The sequence below is a fragment of the Diachasmimorpha longicaudata genome, chromosome 6, assembly GCF_034640455.1.
Source record: "Diachasmimorpha longicaudata isolate KC_UGA_2023 chromosome 6, iyDiaLong2, whole genome shotgun sequence".
Taxonomy (NCBI): domain Eukaryota; kingdom Metazoa; phylum Arthropoda; class Insecta; order Hymenoptera; family Braconidae; genus Diachasmimorpha; species Diachasmimorpha longicaudata.
In genome coordinates this window covers 3807187-3829731 of record NC_087230.1, presented here as the reverse complement: position 1 = coordinate 3829731, position 22545 = coordinate 3807187, and the positions used below count along the sequence as shown (strand labels likewise).

The 22545-nt window shown below is 40.8% G+C and overlaps 4 protein-coding genes and 1 long non-coding RNA gene across 7 annotated transcripts; 3 read left to right on the top strand and 2 right to left on the bottom strand.

Moving 5' to 3' along the window:
- Window positions 1–38: 38 nt before the first annotated feature.
- LOC135164021 (AP-1 complex subunit beta-1) lies at window positions 39–5987 on the bottom strand. Of its 2 annotated transcripts, XM_064123985.1 has the most exons (7): window positions 5829–5987; window positions 5312–5427; window positions 5067–5237; window positions 3437–3463; window positions 3048–3293; window positions 658–2820; window positions 39–319 (listed from the first exon to the last, which is right to left on the bottom strand). In XM_064123985.1, the coding sequence occupies exons 2-7, from the start codon at window positions 5417–5419 to the stop codon at window positions 245–247; spliced, it is 2790 nt and encodes a 929-aa protein (XP_063980055.1). In that variant the 5' UTR covers window positions 5420–5427; window positions 5829–5987; the 3' UTR covers window positions 39–244. The 2 variants fall into 2 exon arrangements, with proteins under 2 accessions (XP_063980055.1, XP_063980056.1); XM_064123986.1 differs by lacking the exon at window positions 3437–3463.
- A 213-nt stretch (window positions 5988–6200) lies between these two features.
- On the top strand, window positions 6201–17157 carry LOC135164028 (uncharacterized). The gene is made up of 2 exons (XM_064123997.1): window positions 6201–6425; window positions 14569–17157. The coding sequence occupies exon 2, from the start codon at window positions 15877–15879 to the stop codon at window positions 17155–17157; it is 1281 nt and encodes a 426-aa protein (XP_063980067.1). The 5' UTR covers window positions 6201–6425; window positions 14569–15876.
- Window positions 6812–11019, top strand: LOC135164026 (uncharacterized). 2 transcript variants are annotated; one of them, XM_064123993.1, is made up of 10 exons: window positions 6812–6973; window positions 8288–8598; window positions 8672–8915; window positions 9001–9072; window positions 9157–9357; window positions 9450–9771; window positions 9877–10033; window positions 10168–10349; window positions 10428–10535; window positions 10649–11019. In XM_064123993.1, the coding sequence occupies exons 1-10, from the start codon at window positions 6971–6973 to the stop codon at window positions 10810–10812; spliced, it is 1764 nt and encodes a 587-aa protein (XP_063980063.1). In that variant the 5' UTR covers window positions 6812–6970; the 3' UTR covers window positions 10813–11019. The 2 variants fall into 2 exon arrangements, with proteins under 2 accessions (XP_063980063.1, XP_063980064.1); XM_064123994.1 differs by lacking the exon at window positions 6812–6973 and adding an exon at window positions 7618–8201.
- Window positions 9064–14560, bottom strand: LOC135164045 (uncharacterized). Its single transcript, XR_010299208.1, has 2 exons — window positions 14375–14560; window positions 9064–9739 (listed from the first exon to the last, which is right to left on the bottom strand). It is a non-coding gene; the product is annotated as an uncharacterized LOC135164045 (long non-coding RNA).
- LOC135164029 (DNA/RNA-binding protein KIN17-like) lies at window positions 11898–13887 on the top strand. The gene is made up of 3 exons (XM_064123998.1): window positions 11898–12673; window positions 12783–13253; window positions 13381–13887. The coding sequence occupies exons 1-3, from the start codon at window positions 12268–12270 to the stop codon at window positions 13761–13763; spliced, it is 1260 nt and encodes a 419-aa protein (XP_063980068.1). The 5' UTR covers window positions 11898–12267; the 3' UTR covers window positions 13764–13887.
- Window positions 17158–22545: the final 5388 nt, after the last annotated feature.

The following is a 22545-nucleotide window of genomic DNA, read 5'->3' as shown; positions in this document are numbered from 1 at the left end:
CAGAAAAGTGAATGGGAAAGCAACGAAATTTTCATAAATTATTAATCCTTAATCAATGATTTATTATCCTTATATATAGTACATAATTTCATTAAACCTACTGGAATATCCAGAGGTCGTTGACCTCAGCACGCCCCCCCAACCCTCAATAATAATCTCCACTCCAAACGTAAACCACGGCGATTATTCGCATCGTGATAGACCCGTCCACAAGATCATCAATTCCTTTCTCTCAATCAGTCGTTCAAGAATGGAGGATGGCGTTGTAAGCCGCAAAGACACCCGCAGCAACGTCCACAGTGCGAGACTTCAAGGAGAGCTACAAAAACATCAGGACTACATGAGCAAACCACAGGGGAACCCCTCGAAGTAATTAAATCAATCAATCAGTTTTATCCAAAAAGGCGAAAATAACGATCTCCAAGTCTTTGGGATTTTAAAAATTGATAATCCTATGACTTAGAATAAAAATCACATTTACAATAAAACTTTCTAATAAAATCCTAATTCCATGAATTTCTAACAGTAACCAAATAGTCTCTCCAAACTAAAAATCAAATGGTCTTTCCAAACTATTGAATTCTCAATTAACCTCCTGATCATGAATTATTCATGACCAATGATTGATCCTCATCCCCATTCTCCCAAAATACTCACAGTAACATCAGGATTTCCTGGTTGAATCTTCAGCTCATTAAGCACCCAGACATTATTGGTAAGTTTGAGAGACTGATAAAGCATATCCTGTCCCTCAACATTCCTCTTCGCGATCGTAAATACATTATTCTGCTGCATTTTCTGTACGACCTGATCAGCAGTGAGCATTATCCCATTGAGTGTATACTGGACCTCATTCTGCGCAGGTATATCCTTCCACGTGGACAAGAAGACCCTCTTATCAAGCTGTCCATCCTCAGCGAAATAGACATGCATGGGAACAACACAAGCAAAATAGAAGACATCTATATTATTCTTGATGGCGACTTGTAGATTATTCAGAGGATCCATCCTCTGTACAGCCCCAGCAGTAGAAAGTACCACAGACACCTCGATGCTGGCGCCAGGACCAAGAGGTCCAGGCACATTGAGTGGAGCAGCTGGAGTAAGGCCAAAGCTGTTCTTATTCAACTGAATAGCAAAACCTCCCATGCTCTGCATGGCTTTATTGGTAAATGTCATGTCCATGACGATCTGTCCATTCTTCCTATTGAAGGTCCCCCAGATATCGAAGCCCTTTCCCTTCTCAGCAGGCAACCAGTTGACCTTGGGTGGAACATATGGAGCTGAACCCTGATTGAATCCAAAAATATCTCCAAGAAGTCCAGTTGTGGTTTGCGAGACAGCTGGAGGTGCGGTATCCCCTCCGCCAAGAATACTGTCCAGTCCACCACCCAGGAGATCCAGACCCATGCCAGTGGGTGCAGCTGGGGTAGCAGCGGCTGGTGTAGGCCCGCCAATATCCATGCTCAACAAATCCCCAATCAGAGAATCCTGAGCTGGTATCACCTGTGCCTGTGGGGCACTCGTTCTCTGGGCATCTTCATTAGAATTAGTTCTAGCTGGTAGGGATTTCCTCGCCCCTGCAGACCTCCCCTCCACGAAAGCCGTCGGGGGCTTGTGGTATACCGAAGCCAAACTGGAAATATGACAAATCAACTCGTCGAGAAGAGTCGGCTCCAGAAGATCCGTCTCCTCTGAAATCAGTGGCTTTTCAGCGAGAACCACTTCCTTAGCAGCTGCTGGATCTGTACTCAACAATCTCCAGTAGATGAACCCTCGGTCCCTCAGATCAGGATTATCAGAATCCTGGGTCGCCAGACTAAGGACCTGTTGCACAAGCTCTTGAGTGTCTGTCGGTCTCTTCAGGAAAAGTTTGACAATGGCTGTGAGAAGCTGCAGCTGCACTTGAGTGTTCTCGTCGTGAAAACCCTCGAGAAAGCTCTCGAGGAGCTCATCAGCATTGTCGATTCTCTCTGCGTATTCACCGATGATCCAGATCATGGAGGCTCGGGCCTCTGGCTCGTCCAGAGTGTCCAGATTCTCGCAAAGGGTGGAGATTATGCTCTCGTACTTATTCGGGTACTTTCTAAAGATGTCTTTGATCACAACAATTGCCTCCTGGACGACGTAGTTGACCTTTGTCTGGATGAGGTCGAGAAGTGTCGAGACACAACGCTCTGCTGAGGGCTCCACCTTGATGGCACATCTGCCAATAGCTCGAACAGCTTTTCTCACGAAATCCACGTCCACTTCTGTCGCATACTCCTTCAACTCGGACAGCACCTGGGCGATGTTCGCCTGAGAGGCCAGACGGATCATGATGTCCAACTTTTCCAGCTTTACATAGATGGGGTCGTTGTACTTAACGAAGAAGACCTTCATCTCGTGCTTGAGAATGTCTGGACGCTTTTGGACGATGAGATTTATGTTGCGGAGTGCCACGTACTGGACTTCGGGTTCAGAACTGAGGAGCGTCACCAGGGGTGGCGCAAGCTTCTTCGTGAGGGTCCCAACGAAGTCAGATTCTGACTGGAGCATTTCCATTAATTTCATCAGGACCTTCACAGCGGAGAGAACGACTGCTGCGTTGGCGTGAGCCAGGCGGGGAGTTATTCGCTCGCAGATACTCTGAGCCTCGCGATCGTCTTTCGGAGAGTAGTTGGCGAGGGAGTCCAGGATGAACACCTGACCCCATTCTGTGCATTCGTTCAGAGCTGTCAACAATTTATTTATTGTTTGGGCGTTCATCTCTACCAAAGGCTGACCACTTGGGGAGGACTCGTTTATCTCGGAGAGGGCTGCCACTGCGTTCGCTACAACCTGGGGAAACCCGGAGATTAATCGGGGCGGAGCTTTGAAACTCAATTTGGGGAAGGAATGGTGACATTCTGGGGGATTTTTAAAAATCATTTGTTCATACCGGAGGCTCATACTGATGACCAAGAGATCGTGAATTCAAACCCGACCTCTGGCCTTTGCTTTTTGTCCAAATTCAAAAATTTCTACAACTTAGAAATTAAATCAAATTTCTTTCAAATAAGAATTACCATAGGATTACTGTCGGACAACAAATCCTTGAGTTGATCCAAGAATCCCTGATCCTCAACCAGTCCTGCATTGATATCATAAAGTTTGGCAACACAAACAGCTGCTGTTTTCCTCACATAGGGATCCTCATCTCTCAGGCACTTTCTCAACGGTTCACACAGGTACTCTGTGATCTTGTCGACCCTGATACAGCCCATAGTGCGCACTGCCAGTGCACGAATCAGGGGATTTGGATCCTCGCAGTCCTACGCAACAAAAACGTGCAAGCCAGGGATTCAAGTCTACTCACGATAATCACTAACTATTTCATGTTCGACCCACTCATTTTTTGCATTAAATTTTTTTTTTCTTTTTTTTTTGTGTAACGAGATAGAAAGATTTATGGTACCTTTGTCATCGGAGATGTCGCTAGCTCCTTTTTAGCGTGTCAGAACGAAAAAGTTGAAATTGGTCACCGTTCGCCATTTTTTTGTTCTTCATTATTACTAAATTTATTGGATGAATGGACGATCGTGACGCTAATCGTTCATTTTTTCAAAGAGCACGAGTTTGTTTCTTTATCTTCAAAATTTCGTTCTGCTTTAGTTTTACACGTGGGAATTTAGTGTTTCATTATTGCTGTTAATTTCAATTTCAGAGTCGAACGTGCAGATGAAGTTACTCAGGGACAATTCTGCACTGAAGTGAAAGATTATGCAAAAAATTTTTTTCTCATATGTTTTTTCCTCATTGGGATTCGTTTTTCACGATTCTATCACTTCAGTACAAATATAATCCTAGAGAATCAAGAATTAGAACATCGAGAGACAACGAAAAATAATATTTTCGGAAACGTCAAGTCAAAGAGAATAAAGTATTAGAATTCTTCAAGTGAAATATTGTTTTCACAAATTTTAAATTGTTCTGCGTGCATTGGCATTAGCGCATACAGCCACCGGTTTATAAAAATGCAATAGACACATAAATATCGATAAACGTTCAATAAAGTATTTCTGAATCCAACGCTCATGCTAATGTAACAATTGAAATTTTATTGAAATATGAAATATCGAAATGTTAATTTTATTTCATGGATTTCATGCATCTGAAAGAATATTTACACCGATGCTGGTATCAATGGATTATCAATCAATGCAAAAATCGAGACAGAAATATCAACACTTAATTAATTCATCGAACTAGTTATTTAATTTTCTTCAGTATCGCCCCGGAGTTTCAATGATCCTGGAATTTGGAGTGACAAATTAATGTGGAAAATGTGTTTGTCATTCGAGAAATGGCTTGCGATAATGTCCACCAAATTCCAGTCTCGTGCCCTTTGAAAAATAAGCGATTCGCCTCCTGATACGTTTTCTTAAAATAGTTATGAGACATTCAGTCATTGTAAAACGAACAGCCCTGTGCAAATATTATTTGCAAAATACGGTTCGTCATGAACGAGGCAGAACTGTAAAGTCGTGGTATTACAGAGGAGATAATTCACTGATTGCAAAACTGACAATAAAAATTGTTAAAATTTTTGTTTCCATTTTTTCGTTGCTGTCTTATCACAGCCAAACTATTTGCAAAGTCAGGATCTTTGAGGAATACAAAGATATTTCGATATGAAATTTCAAAACTAGCCGAAAATGTTCTGAAAATTCCTTCCTAACCTCAAATTATTAACGAATTTCTCCGAATAATTGAAAAAAAACGAAGTCTTGAAAGGAAACGTCTCTTTTCCATTAGCTCGGAATGAAAAATAATCAATGAATCATTCCTTTCCTCTGTGATTAACCAGCAAAAATCAACATCGAGTGATGGACGAATCTTAAGCACAATTAAACATCTCAATTGTGTAGAACATTAATGGAAAATTAAGTGACTCTGCAGCTTGCCTCGAGCTCAAATAAAATTACACTGGTGTCGTTAAGTATGTACAAATACAGCAAAGGTGCACTTTATAAAATTAATGATAAATTATTGAATTAATTTAATTATTCATGGTGACGTCTGAGGAGTCAACAGAGCTGCGTTACCTTCACGAACGTGTTGACAGCCATGATGGCCATGTCGGGCTGGCTCTTGGCGTAGTTCATCAGATACAGGTAGACGAGTTTCTTCAGCTCGAGGTTGTCTGTCTGCATGCAGTTAACGACGTCTGGGAAGAGGGCTGACACATCCTTGCCGACTGTCATGGAGGCTATGACCTGGTAACATTAAAATAAGGGATGAATTGATGTTAATTCCCCTTGCTAAAGGCTTTGTCAAAAGGGATTTTCACCTTCTTCACAGCTTCCTTCTTCTTCTCTTTCTTGTCATTGTTCAGTTCTGACTTCAATTCAAAGATCTCACCCTTCTTGGTGGTGGTAAAGTACTTTGAATCCGACATTTTAGATACTGCGAACATAAAAAACCCGGATTTAATGAGAAGAGAAATACTTTTCGTTGATTCACATCTTTGGTGTCACAACATGTCCAATCAACATGTATATGCTGCCCGGGATGGATCAATGTTCCCTGCAGTTCCTCCGACCGACCACCCCCACACCGGAATGATCTCCCTCCCTTGTCCTTCGAGAGGCCCCCGGAGAATATCAGATAAAAATAGTCTTAACCGTCAAATCGTCAACATATTCACAAAAAATGCAACGTACACGCAAGCTGAACAGAATAGTATAAATTATCTTCCAGAAAATAGACAAACTCGACGGAACGGTGGGAAAAACTCGTAATGTCATGATAAAATAAGAAATAAAATTCATTGTTGAAGATGATAGTTGAATAAAGATGGAACTCACCTCAATTGTCGACGAATAACTGTCAAATTGTAAGAATTTGCTGCCGACTTGACAGCAAACACGACACAGATCGTGTCCGAAACGCCCCTGAGGTGCAGACTGAAGTTAGTCACTCATTGGACCATAGAGCATGGACAAAGAGTAGAGGCCCAGGAGGCAATCGACCTCACCCCGACCTGGGGGGGGGCTCCGTTCGTACTTGTTCAACTGTACAAATGATTAACTGTACACAGAATTTTGGGGGGTCTTCGTTCGTACTTGTTCAACTGTACAAATGATCAACTGTACACAGAATTTTCAGACGGTGAGAGCACCACTCTGCAGGGATTCAACTTTCGAGGGAAAAAACCAAAGAGGATAGACCAAAGTAGAGGCTCAGTTCTGGGGGTTTGACTGACGCCAGTTTCTCCACGTTACCGACACGATTTCACCCCCGAGGAGACGGGGCGCCACGAGTCCTACTGGGGTATCTGCATATCGGCCAAGCGGGGGGGCTCCGTTCGTACTTGTTCAACTGTACAAATGATCAACTGTACACAGAATTTTCAAACGGTGAGAGCACCGTTTGAAAATTCTAAAATTCTAAAAAGCTAGGCTGTACATGTGGCGCTGGGTCCACATGTACAGCCTAGCTTTTTCTCTCGACAGTTGAATCCCTTCACGGTGGTACTTTCACCGTCTGAAAATTTTGTCTACAGTTGATCATTTGTACAGTTGAACAAGTACGAACGGAGCCCCCCCGCTTGGCCGATATGCAGATACCCCAGTAGGACTCGTGGCGCCCCGTCTCCTCGGGGGTGAAATCGTGTCGGTAACGTGGAGAAACTGGCGTCAGTCAAACCCCCAGAACTGAGCCTCTACTTTGGTCTATCCTCTTTGGAAAAAACTATCAATCTCTACCTTGTCGACGGTGTTTAACCGACCCTGCGCCACATGTACAGATGTGCTATGCCGAGTTTTTTGTCTCGACAGTTGAATCCCTGCACACCGGTGCTCTCACCGTCTGAAAATTCTGTGTGCAGTGTACAGTTGATCATTTATGCAGTTGAACCAGTACGAACGGAGCCCCCTCATATTTAGGTTTCTCTTCTTTTGTTCGGTCGATATTTTCGTTATTATTGTGATATTGGATTAAATTCAAAATGGTGAGTACGTCGACACGTGTGTTTTTTGCTTTTATGATTTTCCTAATTACCTGTAATATGAAACATTCCGCATAAAATTAACTAATACATCTACGAATGTTTTCGGAGAAGAAATCTTGGCTTGCATCAATCACTAGCTCAAGGAATATTTGACAAGGAATATTTCTCCACGTTTTTGTAGGCAATTTATTCGCCGAAACTCGCGATTGAATCAAATTTTAGCTCCTGGTTTACATTTTGATGTGTAGTTTTACCATACTTATAGAGTGTGAAAATTATGCTCGTATCGCTCCTTAGGCGCGAGAAATTTTGCCATATCAAACGCTAAAGAATTCTATAGGTATTTCTATAAAGTCTGTATATAGTAGATTATGGCATGAGGACGATAAGTGGAGGATTGTGAGAAGTGTGAAGTTTCCACCACTCGGCAGGACAAGTCTGCCTCTCGGCTCGCCTCGACTTTGACTTGTCACGCCTCGTGCTGCAAACTTCACACGATTCACAATCCAACACCATCGTCCGGGGGGGCTCCGTTTGTACTTTCTCAACTGTACAGAAAATTTTTAAACGTTGAGAGCACCGGTGTCCAGGGATTCAACTGTCGAGACAAAAAGGCAAGCTGTACATGTGGCGCTGGGTCCACATGTACAGCCACATTTTTGTCTCGACAGTTGAATCCCTGCACAGTGGTGCTCTCACCGTTTGAAAATTCTCTGTACAGTTGATCATTTGTACAGTTGAACAAGTACGAACGGAGCCCCCCCGGGTAGGTAAGCACCTATACTCCTAGGAGCTGTAATGTGTGTCGGTGGAGTCCGGTCTTATAATAGCTAACCTATCGTCCTCAAACCAGTCGGGAAGGTAGCGCTTTCTGCGCCTCAGTAACGAAAAAACGTTTATTGAATTTTCGATACGTTTTCTGCCGTTTCTTCGGTCGTTTTCGATTTGAAATTCTGTGAAAAAAGTATAAATTAGTTTGATGTCTATCCAATTTTTTCGGTACCAATTTTATAAGCTCTATTTTCATTCGACTTTTTTGAAGAGAAGAAAATAAAGAAAAATTTATAAAATCTTTACAAGCTTGAGTCAGCAAAGTTTGCTACAGAAATGAAATTCTATTGGCTTTTTATACTAGTTCAATTTTTCTATCGTTTCGGATTTTCTATTATAAAACTTCGTGCGTGTAACGAAGTGCATATTGAGACAAAATAAACCTTATCGTACATGTGTAAGTAGTGCATCTTAAATGCAAGCCATGTTATACACTCAACATTTCAATGTCATTGGCCGAGACAATATTTTCTTCACTTATAGGAAGATAAAGTCATCCGAATCCCAGGACAGAGACCAGGGACATGGAATTACATATATCGTCAATTTAAACACTATGCCGATAATTCCCTGACAGTTCCGGGTAGACCATGTTTCCGCTGTGCTTATCGACGTAACGGATGTCAAGTTGCCATTTGGGAATTGCCGGATGGTACTGTCATTGAAAATGGAAAGACACACCAGCATGCTCCAGATGTTGAGGCTATGCAGCGCAACGAATTCGTAACAGAGATGAATGAGGCTATTCGTGCCGGGGGGACATTACAAAGTGTAACGCACCACTTGACTGAGAGGTAATTGCATCATACGATGAATATTATTTATTACAATAGAAAGGCAGAGAAACTCCGCAATTTTTCTTTTTAGATTCCATAGCTTGCTAACACATAATGCGATACACCAGAAGGTTCGTCGTGCTATGCGTCCTACCAGTATTCCCATAGAGCTGGATGATTTTGCTAACTGCATAAAAAATTCCAGTTCTGAGGACAAATGTGTGTTACAAGAATCTGTATTTACTAAAAATGGGGGTGCGTTAATTTTTGCAATACCAGATGTGATCTCTACAATAAAAGCCGAATCCGACATCATCATCAATCGTGTCGCGACCGTAAGTGGTTAAAACTGTCACATATTATAAAAATAATCAGATAGATTTCATATAGATTTGAAGATAACTAATCAACTGGTCATAGGTACTTCCGGATCCATGGAATGCTGACATCCTTATTATTCATCTTGTCACAAGAAAAGACGACTTATCCTCGGTAAATATTAGTAAAGTTTAATTACAATTGGCAGTTCTTACAGCGCTAATTAATAACGTGTTCCATTAAATTAACTGTTGGCAGACATACGGCTGTTTCATCGCATATCTAAAAGGTCCCTCAGAGGAGCTTTATAAACAAGTTCTTCGAAAGATTGTGACTCTGGCACCTGCCCTGTTAAGCGTGAAGACGGTGATGACAAGTGTGGATGAAGCATTGCGGAACGCCGTTGGTGCCATATTTCCAGAAGCCAGTCTGGGTATATTATGGTGTGATTTTGTTCGAGTGAGTGGATAATTTGATTTACTTTTTCTTCGTATCATAGATTGCTCACAGTCAACTTCATTTACCACAAATTTATACCTTCTTTGTCGCAGGCAGTCGTCGATCTATGGCATGACAGCGGATTGAGTGGCAGCCCCACAAAAATCCTTCACCATCTATGGGTGTTGGGGGCTATTGGGAAGGACCATCTCCAAACCGGCCTTCAATTCGTGGAGAAGGAAATAAAGCAGTCGATTGTTGAATTTCCTAAACTTGGAATGCTGTTCTATGTATTTAAAATGCAGTGGGAACAGCGTCTTCAGCTATTGGGTGCTCCCTCACAGGTTCTCCAGTTGAGCAAACGAACCGAGAGCTTCGGTCGTTATATTGCTTCTACCTTTGCCTACAACAAAAATAATGCAGAAAAGTTAACGAGTAAATGGCACAGTTGATCGTTTCTGTTAATATTTGAAGGAGTAATACTTCCTTTTCTGAGAAATTATTATTTTATTGTAAAATCAATTTTCATTTTTCCAACAGGGAAACTGTGGGCAGGTTTGGAGATGGAGATGGTGCTATTGAAAGCCTTTGAAGGTGATGAGAACATCAAAGGGAGAGATAAAACGGTCCCTCACACCATCCACACTTCCGATGTGCTAGCTTTGGAAAAAGCTCTTAAAGAGTATGAACCGAACAGGTATGATATATTTCATTATAATAATGGAAGAGACCAGTTGACTACGCAGTAAAAGTTTGAGGGAAATTTCGATCCGTTATGAATTTCACCCAATCATCTGTCGTGAATGCTAATATTCGTTATTCTAATTTCAGGGTCAATTTCGAAAGTTTCTTCCTCAAATGTTTTCGTCCTTCCCTTTTGACAAAATTGAGCTTCATGGGAAAAATCTCCATTGTTCCACAAAATAGGGAAATGGAGGAATTGGAACCGGCACCCACAAGCAAAAAAAGTCGGACTGCCAATGTTCCCGTTACGTCTAGTGGCTACCTCAAGAGTAAGTCTTTTTCAGTTAACATAATTTCAATAGCAACTGAACATGGTCAATCCTTATAACCAAATTTTGCATAACTAGGGCTCTCCCATCAGTCCGATTTTGACGATTCAGTAGCTCCATCAAAGGGTGGTAATAAACGCCGAAAATTGAAGTTCTCTAGCCGCCAGATTAAGAATTTTAATAAGGGTTAGTACACCAGCATTGGTCAATTTTCTATCGTTGATTTGAAGTTCGAATTGAGTTCCTCGTTGATAATCCAATTATATAAAATAGTCAAAAAAATCTTTGTATTGCCGTAGGCATGCCCCATGGTTCTTTGACATCTTCCTCTAGTAACCGCGATGGAAACAAGAGGATTGATGAAAAGCATTCAACAATTGAAGACACTGGAAAAAGTTCATCCGACGAAGAAAAGTCGTTGTTCGAATTCGACGGATTTATATTCCATGTGACAAGAAAATAGATGCCACCTCCGTCGATGATAAAACCGATAAAATAAGAAATATCTATTAAGTATTAAGAGTGCATGGCATGTATGGACAGGAATAAACCGTCTGTCTATAGCTCTATTTAGTCTATAGCAATATTTTATAGTTTATAAATTTATAGTTAATGTACAGTTAATTATAGTTAATAAATTATTTTTATTAATAGTGATTTTAATCACGTACTTTCTGCGGGTTTTTAATGATGTATTTTCTGCGGGTTTCAAAATTATCGGAGGGACAATTTCATAATAAAAAACTGAAATTAACCGTCAAAAAAAAAAAAACAAAAATCAAACTATTCAATTCCCTATTTTCTTCTATTGATTAATTTTCCATGTATTAATTACGGATCGACTCAAGAATACTCTGCGTATGTAAATGGCTAATTATGAATCGAATTTCCAGTCAATCTTCTTTGAGCAAAGTTGTCCTTGCTTATAAAATTTTTAATATCGATAAAAATATTGTCATATTATATAAACAATATTTTATTTAGAATAATTTGTCTTTAAAGTTATTGCAACAGACCACTGCAGCATGTACTTTTTTTTTGGACGGAACTAATGGAACTACTCCTTTTTTCAGCCGTGGAATTTTTAAAATTGTCTAAGACATATATACAAATCTTTTTTACCCGAATATGACATTATTTTTCATGAACAAAAAATGTGTAAACATGTCTTGCCGAAAACTTGTCCATTTCTAATTATAGCATCTCTCTCTGTCCAATCTATTTCCTGAATTCGAAAATGTTTTTCACATACAGCTCTCCCAGCACTCAAATCGTCGCGATTTAATGCAATTCTCCACTCTGCTAATTTTTTTTTCGTAACTGAAAAAAAATCTAATTTTTCGGGATTCGTATTATAACCCGATTTGCATCCTTGAACCGCACAAGGTGGCATTATTTTTTCTTCGCAAAAACCACAATTTGAACGCACATTCAATATCAGGATTTACCATAGAAACCGAGGAGTGGGGATGAAAATCGCAGGGAGGGGATAGAGCAGATGACATTCTGCGCCATCTTGATCGGTGACAATAACGGGGCACCAAATCCTTATGGGTTTTTAGTTGGGTGAGTTTCAGTGGGGTGATAAGGTGCAACATTGTGTTTAACATTTATGATCGACGAAGTAAAATGGATGTATTTCGTCAATGTTTAACGATTTCCATGTGATTCGTGTGACCGAAAAATAAATCTTTGTATTCCCATGGGAGCGTTGTTCAACTGAGGTCTGAGAGACTTTATTTACATCTCGAATGACGTCTAACCTATAAAGTAGCTGTCAACAGTGGTAATTTTGCCTGAGCTACGTCCACCGTCACAACAAATTCGAACCTGGAAGTCCAGTATTTCCCCTGAAAATACTGCTGGACAAAATCAATTCCCCCAATTCACTCATCAAATTAAATTGAAGGACTGAAAAATGGGTAAGCATGAGCCTGGAACACCGAAATACATCGCCAACAAAATCAAGTCAAAAGGCCTTCAAAAGCTCCGATGGTACTGCCAAATGTGTGAGAAGCAGTGTCGAGACGAGAATGGCTTCAAGTGTCACACAATGTCGGAGTCTCATCACAGACAGCTCCTCCTGTTTGCTGACAATGCCCACAAGTTCATGGACCAGTTTTCCCAGGAGTTCTCCCAGGGCTACTTGCACCTATTGAAGAGACAGTTTGGAACGCGACGAGTGGCAGCCAACAGGGTCTACCAGGACTACATCGCTGACAGAGGTCATGTTCACATGAATGCGACTATTTGGTTAAGTCTGACCGCGTTTGTCAAGTGGTTAGGGAGAACTGGCAAGTGTGTTGTTGATGAGACTGAGAAAGGTAAAATAATATAATTGTGTTTATCATATTAATGATTTGTTAATTTCATCTGGGAGTTATCTAGAATAAACGTATTGATTCTCTTTTCACCAATAATTTTTATTCTCAGGATGGTTCGTCACGTACATTGATCGTGACCCAGAGACCCTCGCCCTCCAAGAGAAGAAAGCAAAGAAAGAAAAAATGGACAAGGACGATGAAGAGCGTCTGATGTACTTCATTGAGAAACAGGTGGAACAAGGACGTCAGGAGAATTCCGTCTCTCAAGAGGATACACTGGCTCCTCTCGAGCGGTCCGAAGAGGATGGACCCCTAATTCTCGACATGAAGCTCAAGATAAAACCGAAACTGATGGGACCACCACTGGCCCCACCGCCCAAGCGAGGAGAATCCTCCACTACCTTAACAGTCAAGGAAGAGCCACAGTCGGAGGATGACTGTGATAACCATCGAGCTCCCAGTGAATGCCGATCCGAGATAAGTGTAAAGCGAGCCCACGAAGCTTACGATGACATTCCGCAGGAAGCTAAACGAGGACGGAGAGGCTATGGGGCAGCAGAGGTAGAGGCGTCGACATGTGGTAATTCCTTTATATCTACTTGATTAACCTTTTCATGAATTATGTTGAATTTCACTTTAAAAAAATATTTCCTATCTTCCCCTTACTATTTATATTCTATGCCTTCGATTAATGAATTTACTCACAGCCTCTGCAGGTGGATGGCTCCAGGAAGGGTTGATAGTGAAAATAATAACAAAAACACTGGGGCAAAAATACTACAAAGCAAAAGGTGTCGTTCAGTCCCCAATACTGGAGTCCGGATACGTCGGGAAGATCAAGTTGACATCACCAGAAGAGGTCGGCGGTCACGTCGTGAAATTGGACCAGGAGCACCTGGAGACTGTGATACCAGCTATAGGAAGAGAGGTGCTTATTATCCAGGGAAAGTACAAGGGGTGTAAGGGAATTGTAAGGAGAGTTCGCATGGGGGACTTCAGTGTCGATGTTGAATTCCTGACGGAGGAGGGTTGTGTGAAAAAATTACCCTACGAATTTATCTGCAAATACTCAGATCCCTGCACGGTGTAACGAAGCTTTCAATTAATTTAAGGAATTGTAAATTTTTCGATATTTTTTTATGTATTCATAACTACATATAAGTCAGTGTAAATTTTATCTAGAATTATTAAACGAGATAGAGTAGGTTCAAGTACGATGGGCATTATATTTATTTCGCCTGCTGACCTTTCGTTCTGATTCACTGATTGCTGGAGGAATCTGAACCACGATCTGTTCAATTGAAAGAAATAGAAATCCATCAGCGAGATTAGAAACCATCCGTATTAAATTAAAGTGGTGGATGAGATAGATTTCATTTCGTTTGAGCTTGCGAATAGACTTCGAAGGAATTCGGGGTTCATTTCAGTGGGATTTTTTAGCCATGAGGAAGGAGAGAATTTCGGAAATTATCAAAGACTTCTCCAGAGATTTAAATTCTGTGTCAAATAGTTATCACAGGAAATTTTCGAAGACGCTAATTATTAAATTAATCATAAATAAAATAACTATCCACTCAATGAAAAACTTGACTCAACCAAGTGGTAATAAATGACACCATTCATTTAATTGCAAGAAATATTGAGACGAGTTGGTCATTACAGTGGATCATTGCATGACTTGTTAGAGCAGCAGCGACTTACGGATATTTTTTAATGCCTTGGAGGTGTGTCAGTTGAATGTGCTGATGTTGTTACAATCAGCAGCGTTTGTTAATTCATTTTCTTTGGAGTTCTTACATTTTTAAGGCACCGGGGTTCCTGAGTGCACAGTGTGTACTTTGAAGTTGGGGGAGAGTCGAGAGTTAGATTCGTTTGGAAAATCCCTAGGGTGTGAGATTGTCGCGTAGACCGCTACTTACCATATAGGGTCCCTATGACCACCATATTATTACTAGATCTAGCGTCTGGCGTTCAAATATTGTATTCAATAATTTAAACTCTCGAGAAAAGGTTCAGGCCGTTTGTAATATTTTTAAACACTTTTGAAGATGAAAAAACAAAGCCTTTTGAAATTGTCAGTTTCAGAAACTTGTGAGCGGATACAAGTAATAAATCTTGTAATTTATTAACTGAGCTCAAGGCCACGATTGGTCCCCTACTCCTTATTGAGAAACAGGGCCCTTCGTCCTGATACTTAGGATAAATATTGGAGGAATATTGTAAGAGCAGATCGATTTTAGACGTGGAAACGTGCAGTCTAAGTCTACAACCTAATAATAAACGTTTCATTATTATAATCCCATACATTGGTGTTTGTATTCATTTAATCAATTCAAAAATCCCGCACTTGTGGAGCAGAGTGGTTTTGCACTCCACGGGCATCGGACCTGCCACCTGGAAACCAGCAAACCAGACGGGAACGCAACATATTTTGGTGACAGCGGTGGGATATTAATAAAACAAATAAAACAATATAAAATTCAAAAGTGATAGTGCCGGCTCACAAGTGTGTGGTTCGAAATAAAAACTGAAAAAAATTACAATATTAGACAACTGCAATAGTTAAAGTGATGTTAGTGATCTGAACTGGTGATTAATTGAGCGGGAGTTGAAAAATAAACCTTTTTGAAAGTCGTTGGCGAATTTCCACTCATTTAATATGTTTAAAATTAAAATTCGGGTACACTGAAGGACGTCGCCTTGGCTACCGCCTCTTTTAGTGGACTTAACTCAACGTCATCCACAATTATCAAGATAATCATTATCACGCATCTCTCTATCTTGGGTTTTTTGAGTACGGTTTTCCCCAAGAACGTCGGGCAAATGCCAGAGAGGGTGGTTTCAATGACCGTACATTGTCATTGCCATTGAAATCACACGCATCAAAGAGGCTAAAATCATAATCCACGAAAATCAATTGACAACTATCGATAATTACCATCATCAAAGCCATCATCAAAAGAATTAATTCTACCGAACGAGGGGAGACTGCAGCAGCCGACGGGTGCCCGGGCGGTGAACGCCGGCACAATTGCAATCATCAACACGGGGACGACATCATCAACATCTCCAGGCGGTGAACACCGACGGCCAATGGATCGGAGCAACTTGTGATTTCATCAAAATAAAGACACTAAGTGAATTAATAAAAGAAAAATATAGAAGTCATCAGGACGTAAGTCTTTTCAATTTTTATATATAAAATGTCGCACAGGGATCTAGATGTACAGCTGAGTGCTAGTGGTCAATTCCAGGTAGAAATCTATGATTTTGTTCCTCCTCAGTCAAGTTTTGCGCCTCCTCAACTTCGACAAATTCAGCCCACAAACGGTCAGACCGATGAAATAACACGATATAACCCTCTAATGACCTTCCAAAATGCGACACATTCTTCATCTCAGAGTGATTCACCGCGTATCTCTCATTCCCCCAGCGATAATTTATTCATTAATGCTGTTGAAATGGAGTCACCGTCTCACACTCAGTCATATTTGCCTTTGAAATTAGCCAGTGATATGATTCCTCGTTTCGATGGAAAAGCCGCGGAGCTAACCAATTTTTTGCAACAATGTAAAATCGCGAATTCACGCGTGAAACCAACCGATTGTATTAATTTATTAGCTCTAATTTGCAGCAAGATCGAAGGGCACGCTAAACGACTTATTGCAAATCAAGACGAACCTCGGACTCTTGTTGAACTGATCGGATTATTGAAGAGGGCATTCATTCGGGTTTTTGACATCGACCTAGTTAATGACGAATTACGCAGTTTAGCTCAAAATGAAAAAGAAAGCATCGAAATTTTTGGAGCTCGAGTTTTGGAAGTTCTCGTTCGCGGTCGTGAGGCAGCCAACGAAAAATATGATAATGTTCAGATCGTTGGGATAATTACACTCCTCAACAACTCTGCAATGACATGCTTCACTCGAGGATTACGCGATCCATTGATGAGTACTCTTTTGGCAAAAGAAAAACCATCTTCCTTGCAAAATGCAATCGATATTGCGACTAGAATCGAGGTAGAGAACGCCGAACGTACCCGTCATTTGCAAATGTCCTCTTCGAAGCCAATTACTGCTCACGCAAGGGTCCATAGTGCAAATTACTCGCATCAGAATGATGGTCAACGCCAACCCCGACGCGACGGTTATCGTAACTCAGGGCGAGATTACGCACGTAGACGCGATTACAGATGCGACGGGCACGAACGTGAACGTGAACGTGAAAAACGTTATCAATTCGACAGACGACCCAACAATCGCACTAACAATTATTCGGGAAATCGTAGAGATTATTCTAATAATCACTCTCAGTATCAGAAGAAAGAGGAAAATCGGGGATGTCGCGGTAATAATGACCAGCATTTAAACTCAAAGGGGGCTCCGCCGGCCATCAACGCGCGGAGCGAAGTATTAATTGCGCGCGCAGAGCCCACAGGGTCTGTTACAACAGCGAGAGTGACGGGGCTGGAAAACTCCCAATAATCCCTTTGAACGACGTGTTATTTATAAAAAATGATTCTCAATTTTTAATCGATACCGGGTCACAATTGAATTTAATAAAAAAACAGGCTTTACAGTCCGACGCGTTCTTTGATGAAAAAACTAAATTTTGGGTCACTGGAATAGGATCTGGCATGGTATCTACTCTCGGTGAAATCACTATTCCAGTAGGAAAAATAGACATTAAATTCCAAGTCGTGACTGATACTTTCCCAGTTAAGGCTGACGGTATTTTGGGTATCAAATTTCTCGTGCAACAAGAGGCAGTATTACACTTCAGAAATAAATGCCCGAGTAGTTTATGTCTGAGTGATAGAGAATTTCTATTCGACTCTCATATTAGCCTAGAACTTCCGCCTCGTACGAAAAAATTAATTAATTTACTTATCAAAAACCCGGATAAAAAATCCGGTTACATTCGTAAAATAAATGCCGGTCCTGGGGTTTATTTGGGTGAGGTTCTGGCTCAGCATGAGAATGGAGTGGCAAAGATCTTCGCCATAAACTCCACTACTAGCCACATTACTCTCACTCTCCCCCCCGTTGAACTTGAGGATTTTGGTACAGTGCCCTCAACCCCTGAAAAAACTCGTGTCAACGACCCTATGAGGAAAAATCCTCAGGAAGTGGCACAAAGAATTGTCCAATTGACAAAATTGTTAAAATTGTCTCACTTGAATGAATCAGAAAATGCAAGTGTCCTCGCGACGCTCACTCAATTCCCTTATCAATTTTATCTCCCTGGAGATAAATTAGGCTCTACGACCGCCGCAAAGCATACACTATTTACGACTGATGAAATCCCGATTAATACTAAACAGTATCGTTTCCCAGCTGTCCACAAAGAGGAAATCAAAAAACAAGTCGGAAGTCTTATAGAGAATAAAATAATCTCGCCATCAACATCCCCATATAACTCTCCCTTATGGATCGTCCCAAAAAAATCTGACTCGTCAGGAAAACCGCGATGGCGGATGGTGATCGATTATAGGGCTCTTAACGAAAAAACGATCAGTGATGCTTATCCCCTACCCAATATTACCGATATATTGGATCAACTCGGTGGTGCTAAATATTTTAGCACTCTCGATTTAGCTTCGGGTTTTCACCAAATCCCAATGGACGAAAAATCTAAACATAAAACTGCGTTTTCCACCCCCTTCGGTTTTTTTGAGTTTAATAAAATGCCTTTTGGCCTCAAAAATGCTCCAGCTACGTTTCAACGTATGATGGATATGGTTTTATCCGGACTCCAGGGGGTAGAACTCTTCGTTTACATGGATGACATTGTCATCTATGCCAGTTCACTTGAGGAACACGCGAGGAAATTAAAAAATCTATTGGCACGGTTACGAGATGCAGGTTTAACTCTTCAACCTGACAAGTGTCATTTCCTCCGTCGTGAACTAATTTATCTGGGTCATCAAATTACGGATAAGGGTGTGAAACCTGATCCAGGGAAAATTCACGCCGTAAAGAATTTCCCAGTCCCCAAAACAAGAAAAAATGTGAAACAGTTTCTTGGTCTCATTGGATACTACAGGCGTTTCATTAAAAATATGGCAAAATTAGCCAAACCTCTCACTCGTTTATTGAAAAAGGATAACGCTTTCCTTTGGGACAATTCAGCACAGAAAGCTTTCGAGATATTGCGCGATATTCTTTGCTCGGAACCCCTTTTACAATTTCCCAAGTTTTCAAAACCCTTTCTAGTGACAACTGATGCCTCTAATTATGCAGTCGGGGCTGTATTGAGTCAAGGGCCCATCGGTAAAGATCTTCCTATCGCCTATGCTTCCCGGACATTGAAGGATACCGAAGTAAATTATTCAACCACGGAAAAAGAGCTCCTGGCCATAATATTCGGCGTTGAACATTTTCGGCCTTATTTATATGGCCACCAGTTCACCCTCATTACCGATCACCGTCCATTAGTATGGTTACATAACGCCAAAGATCCGACATCGAAATTAATGCGTTGGCGTATCCGTCTGAATGAGTTTGATTATACTATCGTATACAAGCCGGGAAAAATTAATTCCAACGCGGACGCTCTTTCCCGAAATCCCACTAATTCCTATGACGAACCAACGACTGAAACACATACATACTTGACAGAAGAAAGTACAGACGGAACCCTACATCCCAGGGATTTGGAAGAGATGCTCGACTGCGCAGACGAGTCATTGCTTCTAGATGTCAATGAGGATCGGGATGAACAAGTAGATAAAAACTTTTTTCACACCGAAGAACTAATAGGCGCTGTGTTCCTGGCGCGCGGGATCATGGTGCCTCCTGAGGTCGTAAACATAATTACTAATGACGCATTAACATCTGATAAAGGACATAATTCCGACAAACAAGAGAAAACCCGTGAATCTGGTTCCGATACGGGGCTTGTCTCTTTCTCGTGTCTCGAGTCATCGTGTCCATCAGTATCTAGTCCACCCTGGTCCGATAGTCTGTCGACTATCGGTGTTGTCTACGGACCGCCGCTTCAGACCCCGGCCAGAGGTGCGAAACGTGGAATGTCTACCGAGCATACCGACCTGATACCTGACCAGTATCCCAGGAAGAGGACTGCGGGCCCAGGCGGATGTCTCGTCCACCAACGAGGGAATAGTGATGATATGCATGGGGGGGCAATCGAAGGCAGATTCATGGGATTGACCTCAGTAGATTGTTGTAACATAGAATCTAGTATTATTCAAACAAATGCAGACATTTATAATACAATTGCTCCAAAACCATTTCCAACTATGCTCCACACCAAAGACCACTTATATACACGTAGAGATCACCTCATCCATTTCATCCCCCTTGACCTTAGAGTGACCTCAGAAATAGGACTTGAACTATTAAATAGGAATTTATTTTCTATCGATAAATTGAAGGACGTATCGATAACATTGGGTCAGGCAATGACTTATCGAACCGACAGAAACCATTTCATATTTCATCTCGTAATTCGCGAGACTTCTACTTCAAAAACAAATCTGATCACTCTCGAGACCGCTTTCAAATCATTAAAACATTTGATGGATTCTCAGGACGTCAAAACTTTCAGTATCGCCGCGAATGATACAGGATTAGATTCATTTAAATGGCCAGAGGTGGGGAGTCTTCTCAAAAATATATTCAATAACTCAGCATATATAATTACAGTTTGTACAGGTGAAATAGAAACACCACCGGTAGCCGAGAGAGAAAAAATTATACGTGAATACCACGAGTCAGTTTCGGGTGGACATCAAGGTGTTCACAAATTATATCATAGCATTCGTGAGCATTTCTATTGGGCATCGATGCGTAAACAAATTGCCGATTTTGTTCGCACATGTGACAGCTGTCAAAGGAATAAAATTCTCGCCCGTGAAACCAAACAACCGATGCGCATTACAGACACTCCCAAACGAGCTTTCGATAAAATTCAAATTGACATTGTAGGGCCTCTACCCATAACTGCAAAAAATAATCGTTATCTTCTAACAATTCAGGATAATCTCACCAAGTACTCCGATGCAATTCCTCTTTCCTCTATCGATTCCATTAGTGTCGCGTTAGCCCTCGCTGAACAATTCATAAGCCGTTTCGGTTGTCCTCGGGTAATTCACACCGATCAAGGCAGCAATTTTGTTAGTCAACTAATGAAGAATTTTTGCAAAATATTTAAAATCCAAAAAATAAATTCTACTGCATTCCATCCAGAGTCTCTTGGTTCTCTAGAGCGTGCACATCGGGTGTTTGTGGAATACCTCAAACATTATTGTACTAAAACTGATTGGGACGAATGGATTCGGTTCGGCATGTTCGCGTATAACACTTCAGTACATGAAGCTACAGGTTTCACTCCTCACGAACTCGTTTTCGGTGTCAAAGCCATCATACCTTCCGAATTTGCCAGAGAACAAATTCCTCAAACGTACGTGCAATATCTTGACGACCTTTTCACTAAGATTACCACCACTCAGGCTACTGCGGCATTCAACTTGGAAAGGGCCAAAGAAAAGAGTAAAATATATTATGACAAAAATGTTAATCCAAGAGAATTTCATGTAGGAGATCAGGTATATTTACGCAAAGAACCAAAAACTTCGAAGTTCGACTATAGTTGGATGGGACCATACGAAATAATTCGAATGCATGGAAAATTGAATGCAGAACTAGCTATTGATAAAGTTAAGAGAAAAATAGTTCATACGAATAAATTAAAGTTAGCATTTATAAGACCAGTAGACAACGATGAGAATCAAATAACTAATTAAGAAATAGATAAGCTATATTCTATAAGTCATTGTATGAATCGCCTAATTCTGATAATAACAGGAGATAATCATGTCAAAAAGCTGTTTATTAAACACCTTTTTATATAAGGGGGAAGGTGTCGCGTAGACCGCTACTTACCATATAGGGTCCCTATGACCACCATATTATTACTAGATCTAGCGTCTGGCGTTCAAATATTGTATTCAATAATTTAAACTCTCGAGAAAAGGTTCAGGCCGTTTGTAATATTTTTAAACACTTTTGAAGATGAAAAAACAAAGCCTTTTGAAATTGTCAGTTTCAGAAACTTGTGAGCGGATACAAGTAATAAATCTTGTAATTTATTAACTGAGCTCAAGGCCACGATTGGTCCCCTACTCCTTATTGAGAAACAGGGCCCTTCGTCCTGATACTTAGGATAAATATTGGAGGAATATTGTAAGAGCAGATCGATTTTAGACGTGGAAACGTGCAGTCTAAGTCTACAACCTAATAATAAACGTTTCATTATTATAATCCCATACATTGGTGTTTGTATTCATTTAATCAATTCAAAAATCCCGCACTTGTGGAGCAGAGTGGTTTTGCACTCCACGGGCATCGGACCTGCCACCTGGAAACCAGCAAACCAGACGGGAACGCAACAAGATTCGAGGAGGGAAGTCGGACATTGAATTGTTTATATTATCTGTAGAAGTTTGAGGGTTTGGACATTTTTATAAACCATAGAAAAATAGATGGAGAAAATTTTTTAGGTTAGGTGGGTTTTCGGCACGTCTGGATGTGACGAAATACTTTTTTCGTCTATGCATTATCTTTGTAGGTGATAATATGCCATGGAAAAAGTCATCGTCCCGGTCCACTTTGACTTCCTCACCAAAAATGACTGAGAATTATAATTTTTATGCGCCAATTCTACTAAAAGTTATGTCACACTCGATCGCTTTTCTTCATAATTTTTTTCTTTTATTATTCCGATAATAATTGAACTTTCGCGAATTATTTAAACTTGATTTCAACACAACTGAAGTCGTTCCTAATCGATTTCCAGTCTAGCTAAACTGACCAAAAAAATCCCTAGGTGCCCCAGTTGAACGAACGGAT